The sequence below is a fragment of the Carassius auratus genome, chromosome 5 (genome assembly GCF_003368295.1).
Source record: "Carassius auratus strain Wakin chromosome 5, ASM336829v1, whole genome shotgun sequence".
Lineage (NCBI taxonomy): Eukaryota > Metazoa > Chordata > Actinopteri > Cypriniformes > Cyprinidae > Carassius > Carassius auratus.
This window is the reverse complement of record NC_039247.1, coordinates 13,856,666-13,873,368: the sequence shown is the minus strand read 5'-3', so window position 1 is coordinate 13,873,368 and position 16,703 is coordinate 13,856,666. Positions and strand designations below refer to the sequence as shown.

The 16,703-nt window shown below is 35.8% G+C and overlaps 3 protein-coding genes across 3 annotated transcripts; 1 reads left to right on the top strand and 2 right to left on the bottom strand.

The window, feature by feature from the left end:
- Positions 1–686: 686 nt before the first annotated feature.
- LOC113076668 (complement C1q-like protein 4) lies at positions 687–3,217 on the bottom strand. The gene is made up of 4 exons (XM_026249358.1): positions 2,899–3,217; positions 1,982–2,080; positions 1,719–1,859; positions 687–1,413 (listed from the first exon to the last, which is right to left on the bottom strand). The coding sequence occupies exons 1-4, from the start codon at positions 2,903–2,905 to the stop codon at positions 986–988; spliced, it is 675 nt and encodes a 224-aa protein (XP_026105143.1). The 5' UTR covers positions 2,906–3,217; the 3' UTR covers positions 687–985.
- Positions 3,218–3,293: 76 nt separating this feature from the next.
- LOC113076656 (tubulin polymerization-promoting protein family member 3-like) lies at positions 3,294–6,781 on the bottom strand. Its single transcript, XM_026249351.1, has 4 exons — positions 6,424–6,781; positions 4,863–5,069; positions 4,597–4,750; positions 3,294–4,508 (listed from the first exon to the last, which is right to left on the bottom strand). Exons 1-4 carry the CDS (start codon positions 6,594–6,596, stop codon positions 4,314–4,316), a joined length of 729 nt encoding a protein of 242 aa, XP_026105136.1. The 5' UTR covers positions 6,597–6,781; the 3' UTR covers positions 3,294–4,313.
- A 2,140-nt stretch (positions 6,782–8,921) lies between these two features.
- ftr84 (finTRIM family, member 84) lies at positions 8,922–15,849 on the top strand. The gene is made up of 9 exons (XM_026249330.1): positions 8,922–9,392; positions 10,878–11,445; positions 11,911–12,006; positions 12,444–12,569; positions 12,883–12,990; positions 13,160–13,316; positions 14,243–14,296; positions 14,402–14,455; positions 14,578–15,849. Exons 2-9 carry the CDS (start codon positions 10,879–10,881, stop codon positions 15,123–15,125), a joined length of 1,710 nt encoding a protein of 569 aa, XP_026105115.1. The 5' UTR covers positions 8,922–9,392; position 10,878; the 3' UTR covers positions 15,126–15,849.
- The last annotated feature ends 854 nt before the right edge of the window (positions 15,850–16,703 follow it).

The following is a 16,703-nucleotide window of genomic DNA, read 5'->3' as shown; positions in this document are numbered from 1 at the left end:
AGAGGGCAGTCCCACCCTGATGGCCTTCAATCTGTGTGTATGGGTGTGCCGCGTGTTCACATCCTATAGATGCTCAGATGTAAAATCCCAAAGCACTCTCAGGTGTCTCCCTGAACTGAACTCCCCAGTCTCTGTGTGTTATAATCAGATGATAACAGATAAAAAGGGACAAGAGTATCAGTAGGTCAGCTGGCTCTGGTTGCAGATGGGTTTTTGTTTGTGTAAAGGCTGGTATTAAACTGGCTGATATTATCAGTCAATGGTGTATGAATAGACGTATGAATAGAAAAGAGTGATGTCATCCTCCAGCTCAGCTCACTTCAGACTCTCATTCAATAGTGTGTGCAATAATCAATAATATCAATAATATTGACGATATTGTCATGTGTCCCTAGCTGTCCCTAGCTTTTTTTTTTTTTGTCCATTATTAATTTCATTGTTAAATGAAATATCTAGGATATTTTGAGTGTGTGGGTTTTGATCTTTACTTTTGCTAGATGGGTTTCTCACTCTGAACCATGATACTAAAATTATAAACACATAAAATATAATTGTATCTGATTACAATACAGTATATACAATAATATAACATAACATATAATAGACATTTTAAATTTAGTTTATAATAATTTGTTATGGAGATGAAATACTACAAGAGAAAGAGAAGTTAAATGGACACACAATTCTGTTTTTCATTTTATTAATATTTGTTCAAAATCTGTACCTTTTGCAACATTCTATTCTCTTACAATCAGTATGTGTTTTTTTATATGGTTCAGTGTCAAATATTTTAAAACAAAGTTTGCCACAAACGCTGCTACATTTACCAAATCAAAATTTGCTTCATATCTAATAAGAGGTTTGTGTGATATTTTGGTTTAGAATGAATGATCTTTGTATGAAAACCACTGCATCTATCTCCTCACTAATATCATTGTATCAACATAATATCATCTCTGTTTGTGTGTGTGTGTGTGTGTGTGCTTCACTCTGTAGCATACAACAGAAAACCACTAAATGTGTTATAGTGATTCTGATCATCACAGATCCAGCAGCCGGCCTGGAGACTGATGGTAATATAGTCCCCTGCGCTGAGCTGCGCAAGCAGGACGCCAGTGGCCTGATCCTCCTGGTCTTGTGCGTAAATCTCCCTAAGTGCAGCTAGAGCCACACCATTCCTCCTGATACTGGCACAAACAGCCAGCGATGCGCCTGGTGAGCCTGCGTCGCTGAAAACAGTAAATGCCAGGTTATACACGCCTGACTTTGGAACCGTGAACACACCGGTGGATGAGTTATAGGCCTCTCCAATGTTGATAAAGATGCTTTGGTAGACCAGATTAGTCGCAGTCCTCAACGGACCAATGCAACGTCTCCTGTCAGTTAGACCCACAGAAAACGCCACTCGATTGTCTAAGGAGTAACATGTGTGGAACAAACATGTAAAAAATATGACACAAAATAAATAAGGCCAGATTAGATAACAGATATAGAGTTAACAGATAAGATGCAGTCATTCCTAGCCAACATAATGTTTTTTCTTTATATTTTTAAGGATTTCTGTTTTATTTTGCCTGTTTAGTTTGTAAGTGCTTGTAAGTTAGAGTTACAGTACTTAAAATATCCCCTTTCTAAATTTAAAAAGGGATATTAAATATAGATCTATAAAGTCCACTGAGCTTATACACATATCTGTGTGTGTGTGTGTGTGTGTTTACCTCTGATGTTTCTCAGTGTGTTTTGTGCTCTGGCCAGCAAATCCTCCAATGTATTCATACTAGAGTTTAAATATTGCTCTAACTCCCATGTTTTCTTCTGCATCACACAACAACCACATGAGTTCTGGTCAGTCAGGCATGCTAGTGAGAAATCAACAAATATGTTAATTACATATGATGTCTAGCTTTTCATTTTGGTGTATTTCATAATGCTGTAACTTTCCATATTATTCCGATTTTGAGGGAGACTTGCAGAGACTTACGGTTGATGGGATCTGGAGCAAGGGTTTGTCCTGGTCCATCCCAGCTGAAGGCCTTTTGCTGGCCCAGCACCAGCGGCAACACACAGAACAGCACGACACCTTTTCCAGAGAGTTATCACATTCTATCAGAGCTTTGATGATAACATTATAAAGTCTGTACGGCACAGAATCAGATTGGTTTACGCTCCATGGCTCAGAACAACAAGACAAATGTACAAAACTTTGTGACCTTAAAACTAGGCCCACACGGAATCTGCCTACAGTTTCCCCCCTTGTTTAATGTAAGCTAATTTAATCATTCTTTCATCAATTATTTCCATAATAGCAGCTCTACTAAACATATTTTTCTCGGTTTCAATTGATTCTGTAAGATTCCACAAATTCCTATAAAATCTGAAAAAAGTCTTCAGATTCCATAAGGGCCTGCTAATATCTAACATAATATAAACAAAATATTTTAGTTTTTTTTTATATATATATATACATTTTAAAGTAGTATATGCTAAATATTTTAGATCTTACAAAAAAAAAACAATTTATTACATTTTATTATCGTTTAAAGTCTGTAGAAATAATTTTTGGAAAAATATCTTGAAGTTTTCATTAATTAATTTTTTTATAATCTGCTCTTTCTGAAGCATCTGTGAGTTTCAAATAGACTTGTTTTAGAATAGTTTGTAATAAATTTATTGTAAAAAAAATAAAACTTATATAAACACATAGAAGTAAATAACATTTTATATATATTACTAATGATATATATCATTAAAAATATTACCAAAATAAATATTCAAAACTTTATTAATTACAAAGCAAGTAACTTCTTTTAACAAGTGCAATGATCTGCCAAGTTTGTCTGTTAGATTTTTACTGCCATAATAAATATTTCTTTACTGAAGTAGTGATTATTTTCTCACCTTTCATGTTTCACAGCTGTTTCTGCCTTTGAGTCTCAGTGAAAACCGGAGTCTGTTACGTTCAGCTTTATATCCTGGCAGCACTCCTCCTCCTGTATTCAAGGAGGGAGTCTCCGGTTTGTGTTTATGACTTCCCTCAGATGCACTGAAATACAAAACCCCACAGAGCTCTACACTGTACAGCCATACAATGACACGCAACAAAGCCATGAAATGTGATGAAACTGACCGCAAGAATTTAAAGCAATCAGACATGTGGTTTCCCAGGAAAAGATCTCTGTTTCTTATTGACTGAAGTCCCAGAACAGTGATTGAAAGAGACACACCACACCTCTATCTACAATGCTATACAACACATTCAGAGATTATGCAAACAATCACAATAAAGTGTGCTGTAATTTCAGTCATGTATTCTCACATGACACTTCTTTATTTGACATTATTTGAGTCGACTCAGCTCAGTGTTTACAATTTGATAGAGATCTCAGTGCGACAAAGCCATGAAGCTCAAATAGCACACAATAAAGCTCATTATTTAGCCAGCAAAATAATAACCCCAGCAGAGAGAAAGCAGCACTTAAAGGGATAGTTGAAACAAAAAAAGAAAATCCTTTCATTTACTCACCTTCATGTCATTTCAAACCAGTAGAACTAACTTCTGTGCATCACAGAATCAAAAAGATATTTTGAAGAATGTTGGGTACCAAAAAAAAAACTAAAAAAAAACAAACACTTGGACAGTTTCTCAAAATTCTTTTATGTTCCACAGAAGAAAGAAAATCATACAGGTTTGAAATTACATGAGCGTGAGTAAATGATGACAGTTCAAATTTGTGGGTTACTGTTTGGTTTTATTTAGTCTTAAATATAAGTAATATATTACAGTTATGAAAGGCAAATGGGTCAACGACACACAAATCAGCTTGTTACCACATGAAGAATCAGTAACACGATGATGACAAACCAGTTTATGACCCCCACATCTGTCAACTCTAAGCTGTCACTTATTTTTAAAGGATTATTGTTTTGAATGTCTCGCTAATTTATGTATTTGGCAGCTGCTTTTGTCTAAAATGGCTTGCATTCAAGGTATGTATCTTATCAGCATGTGTTTCCCCTGGGATTCAAGTCAGTGTTTTTCAGTTAGCTAGCAGGTATGGACAGACAGGCAGGTTGCTACACGGTGGTTTGAACCAGTGTAAAAACAACAAACACAAGCATCACCAAAGGGCGTTTTACGATTTATAGACCATTAACTGTGAAGTGCTCGCAAGTGTAAAAAAGAATAAACACACATTTAGCCATCTTGTTTTTGCAGGCAAGCCACAGCGCAGCTGCTAAAAAAACCAGGAAGACTTCAGACGGACACTTATTATGTCAGGCATAATGCATTGTTTTCCTTTTATCCCTTCTTCTCATTCATCCTCTTTTACTTTGCTTTCGTAGGAGCCTTGGCCTTTGTATGCCGAAACATATCCACTGGTATCAGGGATGTCTTCCCTCCCTGCACGGCCTTTTCCCTTTCCTGACACATCAAAGCGCTCCTTATGAGAACCAGTGTACTTGTTGGTGTCTGTTAACCTGTCTACGGTGGAGACTTTTGCCACTTTCTGTGAGAGAAAGAGATTATCCATGGTTAATGTACTTGTTTATTGCTTAATCTATGAAGACAGACTCTTTTCGTTGTCTAGTACTCACAGTGACACCAACGTTAGCGGGTTCTTTGCCGGCAATAAGTCCGTAGAGAAGCTGTACTGCCTCTTCCTGGCTCTTCCCTTTAAAACGTTTTGTAGCCAACTCCGCCATGGCTTGAGTGAACTGCTCAAATGTGATGGCACGTGCCGATTTAACCCTGAGCACATTAGAAGACATAAAAAAAGAGCACAATCTTAGGCCGAGTAATGTGTTTCTATTGTGCTGCACAGCATTGAAATAAAAACTGTTCAAAGTCAGAATAATCATACTTGACTTTGCTGAAGATGATGTCCACATCTGTGCTGGTGACACTTTTGCCATCGATGACCTTACAGTCTTTGCACAGCTTAACAAAGTTTTTCCCGTTCATCTCTTTTCCCGTCGCTTTGGTGTCTCCATGCACTGCAAATTTACGAAATGCTGTCTCAACATCTGCCAGTGATACCTCACCTGAACATTCAGCCATCCTGTCAGACCTTGCATTAGAGAAAGAAAGAACATTAATGAAAGACAGAAAAGGGAAGACAGTTATTTTAAGGTTTGGTTATTCAGTTTTATAACGTTTCATTGCAATATTAGAAAACTGATCTTTCCAATCCTGGCTTCTTATTGATCCAGATATTTTAGTATTTGTATACTATTATAGTGTTTATTAATATTTTTAATAAACATTTATTTTTAGATTTTTAGTTGTCTTTTTTATTTTAGTTTAGTTAATTTTTTATTTTATTTTATTTAGCTTTTGTCATTTTTTTTATATTTCTGTTTAGTTTTTTTTATTTAAGTTTTTGTTTTAGTACTTGAACTTCTTTTACATCAGTTAGTTGCCAAGCCAACATATCTTTTTTATCTTATATTACATCTAATATGTTTTATTTTATTTTATTATTATTATTATTATTATTATTATTATTTTTTTTAATAGTTCCAGCTGTAAATCTTTGAAATGGTGACATCTATGTGCACCTGTTCTTGTGCAGCCATAACAAATACTGATTTTTGTTACACGGAAAATGCCATATAATGAACTTGTGTATAACGTTTTAATGAAAGTATGTGTACTTTGTGTATTGTTTTATATATGTATATATATATATATATATATATATATATATATATATATATATATATATATATATATATGTATATATATTCTCTTTTATTCAACAATGCTGTACTACTTTGTTAATATTGTCATGTGCATATGTCTGCTATTCTTGTGCTGGTAAACACCCAGAGTTACTGTCCCACACTTTCATCTTCCGTGCACACAAAATGTACATTACTCACACTAAAAGCCTTAATTTAATGGAGTCCACTTTACTAAATTAGCCTTAGCTGCACTCTCTTTCTCTTTCTCTCTCTCTCTCTCTCTCTCTCTCTCTCTAATGTTGGGTCTTTTATCCATAATCCATATAAAATATAAACAGATTAAATGAAAATTGTTCAAAAAATTGCCAAACTCTTGAATTATTAGAAATGAAAAGGCTCTGGTAACCAAGTAATATGGCTTACATTCCTTCATTCCATATTCACTTATTTACATATTCAAATAATGAATCTACATGTTCAGTCTATCATATCTTAACCCTGGTCCTGCGGTCCCCCTCGCTCTGCTCATTTTACATGTCTCCTAACAGAGCTCTCTCCTAACAAGCTGATGATGTGAATCAGATGTGCTAAATACGGGAGACATACATGTGCAGACCACTATATGATCTGATAACGGTACTATAAAAGCATGCTAACCATATCTCATGCTGAAAGCCCTGTTTGGCCTTGTAGGTTAAACAGATACTTCTGTGTTATTAAGAGTGATATCCGGCCTACCTGACAGTAAGGTGGACAGTCCTGGATACTGATGCTAAGCTGCTACTGAAAGGATGCTGAATGTGGGTGTGTGTTTCTCTGTCTTCCTCTCTGCCACTGGTAAGTGTATGTCTGTACAGTGACGCCAGACAGAGGGGAGGAGAGAGAGCACAGCCCAGCACAAATGATGACATCACTCGCTATTCTCTCTCTTTTTGCTACATACCCTCTTGTCTTGTGCTTTTTGACTTTCTCTTCCTATTTGGTCCTTTTATTTGTTCTCTTTTCTGCTTTGCTGACTGGATACAGTGGTCCCTCACTTTCAAACCTCTCTCCCTCCTCCTCCTCCTCCTCTTCTCCTCCTTCAGTCTTTGTTTTTGTCTCTCTCTGCTGCCACACCCTTTTCCCATCCGTCTATATGGAGCAGCGTTCAGTGTTATAGTGAAGCACACACATGCGCACACGTTGTTGTTCTGTGATGCTCTAAATGTTATTTGCTCTAATGGCTTCTGGGCATCTCTGGCTAATGTCTCTGAGCAACTCCTCACTTACACACAACATTACCACATATAGATAAAGACACATTCACAGCAGATCACCATTGCTGAAAATGAATGTTTACACTCTTAAATATAAAGGTTAATAAATAAATAATCCATGTATCCTAAGGTTATTGCCATTAATGGATGAGGATCTAAGAAAGACCTTTAACATTCATAGAACCTTTCCATTACACAAAATGTTTAAAGTTATACACTTTATAGTGTATAAAGTATTATTCAGATTATTCAAATATTCATTGTGCAATAAAACATGGTTATTTTAAGAACTTGTTCACAAAAAGGTTCCTTGTGGAACTCAAGTGGTTCTTTCATTGCATTGGTTCAAACCCTTTTGGAACCTTGTTTTTAAGTGTTTACATGGACAAGAATAATTGGAATTTAATCATATTCCAGCTGGAAATGTGATGTACAGTAATGGCATTAACAATGATTGCACTAACTAGATTAGGCCAATATAATATCTACCATAACTTCACTTGAACATATAAATCTGTATATGTCCTAACTAAGTCCTGCTGGTACAAAAGTCAATTAAATTCCTAGTATTTCCTCAGTCAGACTCCTAACCTTAGTGTACATGAATTATTAATTAATATATTTAATTAATAAATATATTTATTCAGCAGTGCAATTAAATTAATAAATTAAAACCAGTGCTGGAAAAAGACTGAATAATAAGCAAGCATAGCTTTGCCTAGCTTTTCTTTATGTGAACTACAAGAGCTCCCTCTACAGTATGCTAGAAACATTGAGAGCTTCATTCAAGTGGCTACAAAGACAACATGAAGATAGATGAATCCTGAAGGTCACAATCATTAAACAAATTCATTCATAAGTTATTACTTATATAGATATAGATTACAAGCTGCAAAAAGCTTTATAAATGTCTGCCCACAAACAAATTAGCCTCACAGAGAATGACAAATGGAAAAAGTACTAAATCTAAAAATGCGTGCATTATTATTATTATTATTATTTTTTTTTTTTTTTTTTTTTTTTGAGAACAGTGGTGGAAAGTTTGGGAGTTTGATTAAGACAAGACTAAAGAAATGTTACTTTTCATGCAGTATTGAAGCTAAATGTATCAATTTACTAACAAATTATGTATACACATGCAATTTTAACTTTATTAGGTCACATTCCTTAAACTGTGACCAGACCCCTGTTGCCTCCAGAACAGCCTGATTTCTTTGTGACATGGATTCAACAATTTACTGGAAACATTTTTCCAATTTTATGGTCAATGTGAACACAAAAACATTAGGCATGTAGCTGCTTCATATTCAAGAAGATGAATGGAATATTACATACAAGTATGCAGATGGTCAGCAACAAGGCTATGGCATATTACAATATTCTGCTGGTATGAAGTGTGTATTAATGTTGTGTATTAATGTGCACAAAGAATGAGTGTCTTTTCTCTGAATTGCAGGTCTGGTAGCTCATCCAGATGGTGGCTCAGCATCCTTTACTGTTCCCTCCCCGGGCCTGCAAGGACACCATTGTGAATACACAGGGAAGCAAGCAGGAATATTATTATTATATCCAGCTTATAACGTACTGTATCATTTTTAACTTTAATGTCCAAGGTTTACAGTGTCATCCGCTACCAGTTGTTTTATCTGTAAAAAAAAAGGACTTTATGCTACTTGATGTAGCAAACTGGTACTTGTTATATTATTTTAATTTATTGCCATAATCATAAATACACTCTTTTGTAGTGGATGGTTTCACCTCTTACCACTCTTTGTTATACTGCTGTTTATTTACCTTTAGCAGCTAACGAATCATACATTCACAGGAAATAGATTCCATGTTGAAAATAAGGTGGATACTACAACTAAGATGGATTCTAATGTAAAAGCGTTTTACATTAAACTAAACTAAAATAATGTAAAAAAAAAATAAAAAAATAAAAAAAATTAAAAAAAATAACTGAAATGACACAAAAACAGTGGGCACATGTACCCACATGTACTTTGCAGGGGCGGACTGGCCATCTGGACGTTCTGGAGAAATCCATCAAACGGCATCGGTCTGCTGATTCATCATCATCAAAAAAGTGTCAGATAAAGTGACAGCTGATTTCAAATATTTGAAATATAAGTCCCGTAAAGTTTGCTTTCAGTTTAATACTATCTCCAACCAGGAGAGGTCGCTAGTTTCCAGCTGCTCCCCCTGTAGTCATTTCAGTGTAGGTCTTGCACTCTAATGTAAACATTCACTAACATTCGCAAATAATAAATGAAAAACTGACCATGAAAACAATATTTTCCAGTCAAGATGGTAAACAGATTATCTTTTTACCAAGTTCAAGGGGATACTTATATGTTTGGAGTGTTTGGAAATCTGTTATTTAAATCCCCATCACATCTCTGCGAACAAACTGCAAAGACACCAGAGTTTCACTTGCCTCAAATTTCAAAGGTAAAATGCTCTGTCAACAAAAGCTTTTTGCCAAATGCGTGACAGAACTGTTTGCAATGAACTATGTTTTTAGGGTTTCCTTTAAAAGTCTTCAGTTAAATCGTTTAAATTTAAGGCCATGTAAACAAAACAAAAAAAAAAAAAAAAAAAAAAAAATGATACAAAATCTTAATTATAAGAGGTCTTAAATTTAGGGACAGAAAGACAATTATTGCAATATAGATTAGTAGCCTATGTAGATTAAACTTCAAAAGGTTATGATTTTATTTATTTTTAATAAGGCTTTTTTAAATGTCCATCCTTGCTATAGAGCATGTAGCCTATGAGCACTACAGTATGTTAAAATCCCAGGACACCCCTAGTGCAAATGCTCAAATGCTATTTAGAACTCCGCATTGTCTGACATGAATATTCCATTCATTCATAAAGAGACAACAGCGTTACATTTAAGAGATAGGCCTACTGAGTTAGAAAAGAGAGTAAATTAATTCACTGGAAACTGTAATGGTGCCCATTGGTCTCTATTAATTGATCTCATTCAGTTAGTGGCTTTTGTTAAAACCGTGAAATCCTAATTTAATTTGTCCCAAAAAACACACTACATGATGCCATTATTTAATGGTTTTAATGGTTAAAATCATTCGAATTTCTGTTACAGTTACTATTGTTTCTGTCAGCAGGGTCACCACGGATTTTGTGATATTATTTGCCATAAAAGCAACAGAATTGCTATAATGTTGTGAGATAGTAGTGACTGTTTTTAGTTTTGGTGGGTCTATTTGGGAGAAACTCCAGGGCTGTTTTACTCTCCCAGTCCATCCCTTGTACTATGTAGAAGACAGATCCATAAGGTCCAAGGAAAATTATGGTCAGGTAATGGCGGAAATGAACATAACGATCTAAAGCATGCTGTACTGAGTTTCCCCTCATGACACCGATCAGTTTGACCTTGACATTCTTCAGATCCAGCATTTAATTGTGTTTATGATTTACCTGCATAATTCTATGCTGAGTGTTTACAGTACACACTGAGCTCTGGTGTTACTGTAGTTTACTCGTGACAGAATGAAAGAACTAACTAGACAAATTTATTTGAACCAGTTTCCATATTTACAGACCAAACAGCTTCGAATTTCACTGTAGTACATATATGCAGAAAGAGAGAAAGTGCTTTGGCTATTTATGAATTTAGTCGAATTGTTGGAACCTTGGAGAAATTGTATTTTTTGGGTGAACTGTCTCTGCTTTAACATTTGCTTAAATGCTGAAATTGTGTTCTGAATGATTTTTCTGGAATAGAAAAGCCCGTTACACATGCCTCATAATCCCTCACTTATGGAAACCACTGTGTTTGTAGACATGCTCATCTCAGTTCAGCACCACAAGGTCCCTTCCTCCACCCTTCTTTCTAATCTATAAATAAGGGTGTGTTCCTGCTTCAGTTGCTCTTTTAAGTCACCTTACTTTCTCACACATTTGTTTTAGAATGGCAGAATTGGACTACCTCGACGACACCTGCCTTCTCTGTGCAGACACCCAGCGAGACCCTGTCACCGTCCCGTGTGGAGACACCTTCTGCCTGGAGTGCATTAAGATCTACTGGGACCATTCTGACCACCTCGGTGTTTACAGCTGTCCGCAGTGCCAGGCGACCTTCACTCCTCGACCCATACTGAGGCGTAATGTACCCCATGTAGGCAACCCGGAGCCTCGGCCCCCCCGGCACGAGCTCACCCCATTTCCGTACTTCAAGCGTGATGCTCTGTGTGATTTCTGTACCGGTCGGCGGAACAAAGCAGTGAAGTCGTGCCTGATGTGCCTGGCTTATTACTGCGAGACACACATCAAACCTCATTATGAATCAGCCACATTTAAACGGCACAAACTGGTGGATGAGACGGGACACCTGGATCGGAAGATCTGCCCACAGCATGAAAAAGGCTTAGAGCTTTTCTGCCGCTCAGACCAGATGTGCATCTGTGTTCTGTGTACAGTGAGAGAACATCGCAGTCACAACATAGTCAGCGCAGATGATGAACGCACAGAGAAACAGGTGAAACATAAGATTATAATTGTTGTGAATAAACCGGGGGAAACTGTCACAGGGGTTAAGTAAAGTATCTACCAAAACTGGCTCATACTGGCACAAAATAATGTTTACATTATGTGTTTCAGAAGGATTTTAATGAATTGTTTCCTGGAAATAAGAGTAGAAATGTTCAAGAGATTTGAAACGGTATCTGCTTGGATTTGTACCTTTTATTCAAGAGTCAAGTGAAACTAGCCGCTATTCTATATAAAATCAATTAGAATACATTTATAATACCATTCAGAAGTTAAGTTTTTTTATTGAAAGAAGTTTCTTCTTCTCACCAAATTCACATTTATTAAATCAAAAAGACAGTAAAAGAATTAATATTGCAATTATTATTTTCTGAGTAAGTACATAAAGTATTAAATTCTTTTTTGCATGTACGTATTATATGTTCATGTGTGTACTATATGTGTGTGATTATAGAAGGTCTTGGTGGGAACTCAGACAGAGGTTCAGCACATTATCCAGGATCGGATGAAAGAACTTCAAGAACTCAGACACAATGTAGATGTTCTCAAGGTCAGGAGAGTCCTAATGAAGCTTTGGGGCAAAACAACAAATAGATGATGATAATAAAAATAATAATAAACAATAGAATTGTTATCAGTTTGAAACATGTTAGTATGTGGAATCTTAATTTATATGTATATCTGGGAGATGTGTTATTATATAAACTACTTACCATCATCTCTATGCTTTATCCTACTCATACAAATACAAGTAACCAAACAGCTAAGATACTATTAAATGTTCATTGACAACATTTGAAATTTGTCAATGATAGAAGCAGTATAGAGTCTTAGTTAGGTAATGTGTTGTTTAAAAACACTTAGTGCAACTTAAATATGTCCAGTTCTGGCATTCTGTTAAAGGCACCTGACATTGATGAAGTGCTCTGTGCTGCCCCCTGGCAGTGTGGATGTATGCTGTTGCTGATTGTTGCACCTTCTCTGCAGGGAAATGCACAGCGGGCTCAGACTGACAGTGATAAAATCTTCAGCGAAATGCTACAGGCGGTAGAGCGCTGGCATGCTGAGATAAGCCAACTCATACAGGCCAACCTACAGGCCTCCATGAATCAGGTACATACACTTTTTGATTTGCAGGGTTAGATTCCTTGCTGTAGCTCTAATGGAGCATTGCATAGTAACACCAACACCTCATTCTCAGAGAGAGGTGATTCCCCTTGCTGGGGAACTGTGGTGAGAATAATTTTTTTTATATGTTTAGTATTGTTTGTTAGTCTATGAAACTGTGTAATTCTACAGCTTGTACATACTGTAAATAAAACCGAGCCATGTTTTGATGAAGCTTTATGCAATTGTTGAGATAGATAAACAGACCCATAGAGCTGTTCCCTGCTCTCAGACTGTGATAACTTTGGTCTACTGACAGGCACAGGGTTATGTAGAGAGACTTGACCAAGAGATCATGGAGCTTCAGAAGAGAGACGCTGAGCTACGCCAAATACTGGACACAGAGGACAACATTCACTTCCTACAGGTAAAGAAATAGCCACTCACATTTCATTTGTTTTCTTTTTTTCATTCTGGATTTCTGTAATTCAGAAAGTGGACTTACCTGATTAATTATTTAATATGGATGTCCAGAATTATTCAAGGAAGCTACTTATCAGCACCGATTTTGTTAAGTGCCTTCATTACTTGTGCAGAATTTCCCCACACTATCTGTTGCACCGGAGCCCATGGTGCCCAAAGTGCTGATAAACCCAGAGTTTTCCTTTAGTGAGATCGCCAAGACCGTCTCTGACATGAAGGAACACCTGGATGACATCTGCAAAAAAGAGCTGGGAAACATCTCCAAACGAGGTAATCATCCAAGACTATAACATTCAACCACTGCAAGACATGAGATTTTACCTCTGTTTTGACTTATTATAATGTCTTATTATTTTAGTGTCTAAAATACTCAAAATAATCTGGCGATGATCTGCATCGGACAGACAGCAATACAATTTAATCAGTACTGCACCACTATAGTTCCATAATAAATTATGGATGGAAATGCAGATGCAGAGAGATTCATATCCACTATTGTTTAGAAGATTTTGGTCGGTAAGATTTTAAAAATGTTTTTGATAGACGTACTTATGACGTTTTTTCGCAAAAAGAAAATAGAACTGTGATATTGAGAAAATCCATTACCATTTTAAAATCTTGATTCATATATATATTTTAAAATGTAATTTACTCCTGTGATGACAAAACTGAATTTTCATCATTAATCCAGTCTTCAGTGTCACATGATGCTTCAGAAATCACACTAATATGCTGATATGCTGCTCAAGAAACATGTCTTAGAGTTATCAGTGTTGAAAACAACTATGCTTCTATGCTATGTTCAATTTCACACAAATGAAAACCAGTATGTGAGGGATAAACTTAGTCTTAACAGTGGCATGCACTGTATAAAAGTCCTAGATCATGTAGTTTTCACAACTCACAACTTGCACCATTTTATGGAGTTTTTGTCTATTTTAATGTTTTTTTTTTTTTTTAAGAAGTTGAATAATTGGTATGCTTTTAAAAAATTAATGATCAACTTAATTCATCCTTGCTAAATAAAACGACATTTCTTTCTAAATTTATCAACAACAAAAAAAATAAATAAATAAAAACATTTTGCTGACCCCAATCTTTCAATCAGTAGTGCATATAAAGCTTCATATAAAGATAATATTCTATCTACCATTCATTTTTACATTTGCATGATATTCAAAACTCTTTCATCTTAGTGCGTGATGCCTCAATCTATATCCTGATTCCAAGATCTGGAGGACGTTTGAATGGTGAGGGGACTTCCTGAGGTTTTATTTAAATGTCACTTTGTGTAGAATATAGTATGTTACAGAACAACTCTGGTCATTTATGTACCACTTGTACTTTACTTTCAGCTAACATAAAAACGGATTTGCCAGAGCCTAAAACAAGACTGGATTTCCTCAGATGTGAGTGAACAGATGATTCCACATCATTAATTAATACTTCACTTTCCAGATGATAACATATCCCCTTTTAATTCCTTCTAAATGCCGAATGAGTCTCTTTTCTCAACAATTTCATTTCACAGATTCTTGCAAGCTTACATTTGATCTCAACACTGCCTATAAAGAGCTGGTCCTTTCAGACGGGAATCGCCGGGTGATCCGGAAAAGAACAACCCAGTTCTACCCAGATCACCCGGAGAGGTTTGATGGCTTTTGCCAGATCCTGTGTGAGGAGCCACTCAGTGGAATACGGCACTACTGGGAAGTAGAGTGGAATGGTGAATTTTCCATTGGAGTTGCCTACAAGAGCATTAGCCGCAAAGGCAAGAACTCAAACAGCCTTCTGGGATACAATGATAAATCCTGGAGCCTCCTATGCTCAGACTCGGGATACTCCGCCTGGCACAATAAGATGGATAAAGATCTGCCGGGAGCAGCTCGTGCCTCACGGATTGGTGTGTATCTGGATTACGCTAGAGGATCTGTGTCCTTTTACTCTGTGTCTGAGACAATGGAGCTCATCCACAGATTTCAGGCCAAGTTCTCAGAACCACTGTATGCTGGGTTTGGCGTTGGATCTTCAGTAACTCTGTGTATGCTAGAGAAGAACAACCGAACATACCGCCAATAGGTTCTGAGCTAAACTTTGTCCCCAAGTTCTTTAAGATTAATTTGCATAAAGGAAATGTCCACTGTTAGGACTCTTTGCATTGTAACTATTAATATTCTCAGGAGAATTAGGCTCATTTTACCACCAAATTCTTATTGCTGTAATTCAAAATACATACTGTCATTCTTACAGGAAAAGATACTGATACTGCCTTTTCAGTAAATTTGTTAGAAATTAAAATAATGGACACACCGTGCTTACAATTCCCACAGCCTTGATTTAATTTCTTTTCAGACATGAAATATAGCGCTGGTAATTATAATAATCATTTAAATAGAATGGAAATGGGTGTTAAATGGGACTTGGACTTTTTCTAATTTTTGTAAGATTCTAAAAATTAAAATTGCAGTAAAGTTTGTTTAAAAATAACAAACCTGGCATTAAGTGTCACTTCAAAACCTGCAGCCAATCAATATTAATACACATTCTGCAATCTTTGAGTTTAGATGAGACAGACGATGCAGCTATATAATGAGAAAAATTGTGTATTTGAGTGATTATGAGCATTTGCAAATAAAACAAACCTTCTTGTCATTATTGTTTATTGTGCATTGGAAGGGTTTCTAGGAGATTTTCAGTCATTTCACCCATCACCAAGTAAACAGAAATATATACAGATGAAAGGTACAATCTCTCGCTCTCTTTCTTTATACTTGGATTAGAAACATTCTAATGCAAATTCATCTTTTAACCCTCTGGAGTCTAAGGGTATTTTTGGGGCCTTGAGAAGTTTTGTCATGCCCTGACATTTGTGCTTTTTTCAGTTTCTTATAAATATCTAAATGGGTAAAGTCTAATATCACTGTAATCAGCACAAACTGGGCTATAATAATATGTGAAACCCATGCATGTACATGATTGTATTTTTGAGAAAAAAAATGTTATGCATGGTTAGTGAAAAACTAAAAATGTTAAATCACTTGAATAAGGGAATAAAACACATACATAAAATTGGTTGCCGGAAAAGTTGAGAACTGGAGCTTGTAGCCTAGAATTTTTCTTTCTGAATGATGTGAAAATCATCTTGTTTACTCACTCACAGAAAACAATATATTGATTTAAATTTTCTAAAACACTTTTTGTTGGTAAAAGTCATATGCGAGTAGGCGTCAACTATCATGAATATCATTGTGATTTACACCTGAGAAGACAAAGGCCTGCATAATGAGCCGCATAATGAGCCTCTCATTCAACTGTGCCACTGTGAAGGGAGGACTTACAAGAAAGAGAACAAAATAAAAGTATATAATTTTATGTTTGTAGTTTATTAAGAATATATTTAATTATCCCACAACATAATTTAATATCCACTTGGGGGAGCAGTTAAAAAGTTTATTAGGAACAATCAAAGCTGACTTTCAAATTTTTTGGCATCCTTTCTCTAGTCACACAATCCTTCAGAAATCCTTTTAACAATCTTATTTTCTACCAAATAAACCCCATTTATTATCATCATTATTATTATTATTATTATTATTATTAATGTTGAAAAGAGCTGATAATATTTTTCAGGTTTTTTTAGGGGGAATAAATCGAAAG

Coding starts and splice junctions, on each gene's coding strand:
- LOC113076656 (XM_026249351.1), bottom strand. CDS start 6,596: ATGTCATCATTTGTGCTGGGCTGTGCTCTCTCTCCTCCCCTCTGTCTG. Junction 5,070..6,423: donor ACTGTCCACCTTACTGTCAG/GTAGGCCGGATA, acceptor CTCTAATGCAAG/GTCTGACAGGATGGCTGAAT. Junction 4,751..4,862: donor ATCATCTTCAGCAAAGTCAA/GTATGATTATTC, acceptor TAATGTGCTCAG/GGTTAAATCGGCACGTGCCA.
- LOC113076668 (XM_026249358.1), bottom strand. Junction 1,860..1,981: donor TGCTCCAGATCCCATCAACC/GTAAGTCTCTGC, acceptor ATTTCTCACTAG/CATGCCTGACTGACCAGAAC. Junction 1,414..1,718: donor CACACTGAGAAACATCAGAG/GTAAACACACAC, acceptor GTTACTCCTTAG/ACAATCGAGTGGCGTTTTCT.
- ftr84 (XM_026249330.1), top strand. CDS start 10,879: ATGGCAGAATTGGACTACCTCGACGACACCTGCCTTCTCTGTGCAGAC. Junction 11,446..11,910: donor ATGAACGCACAGAGAAACAG/GTGAAACATAAG, acceptor GTGTGATTATAG/AAGGTCTTGGTGGGAACTCA. Junction 12,570..12,882: donor TACAGGCCTCCATGAATCAG/GTACATACACTT, acceptor GTCTACTGACAG/GCACAGGGTTATGTAGAGAG.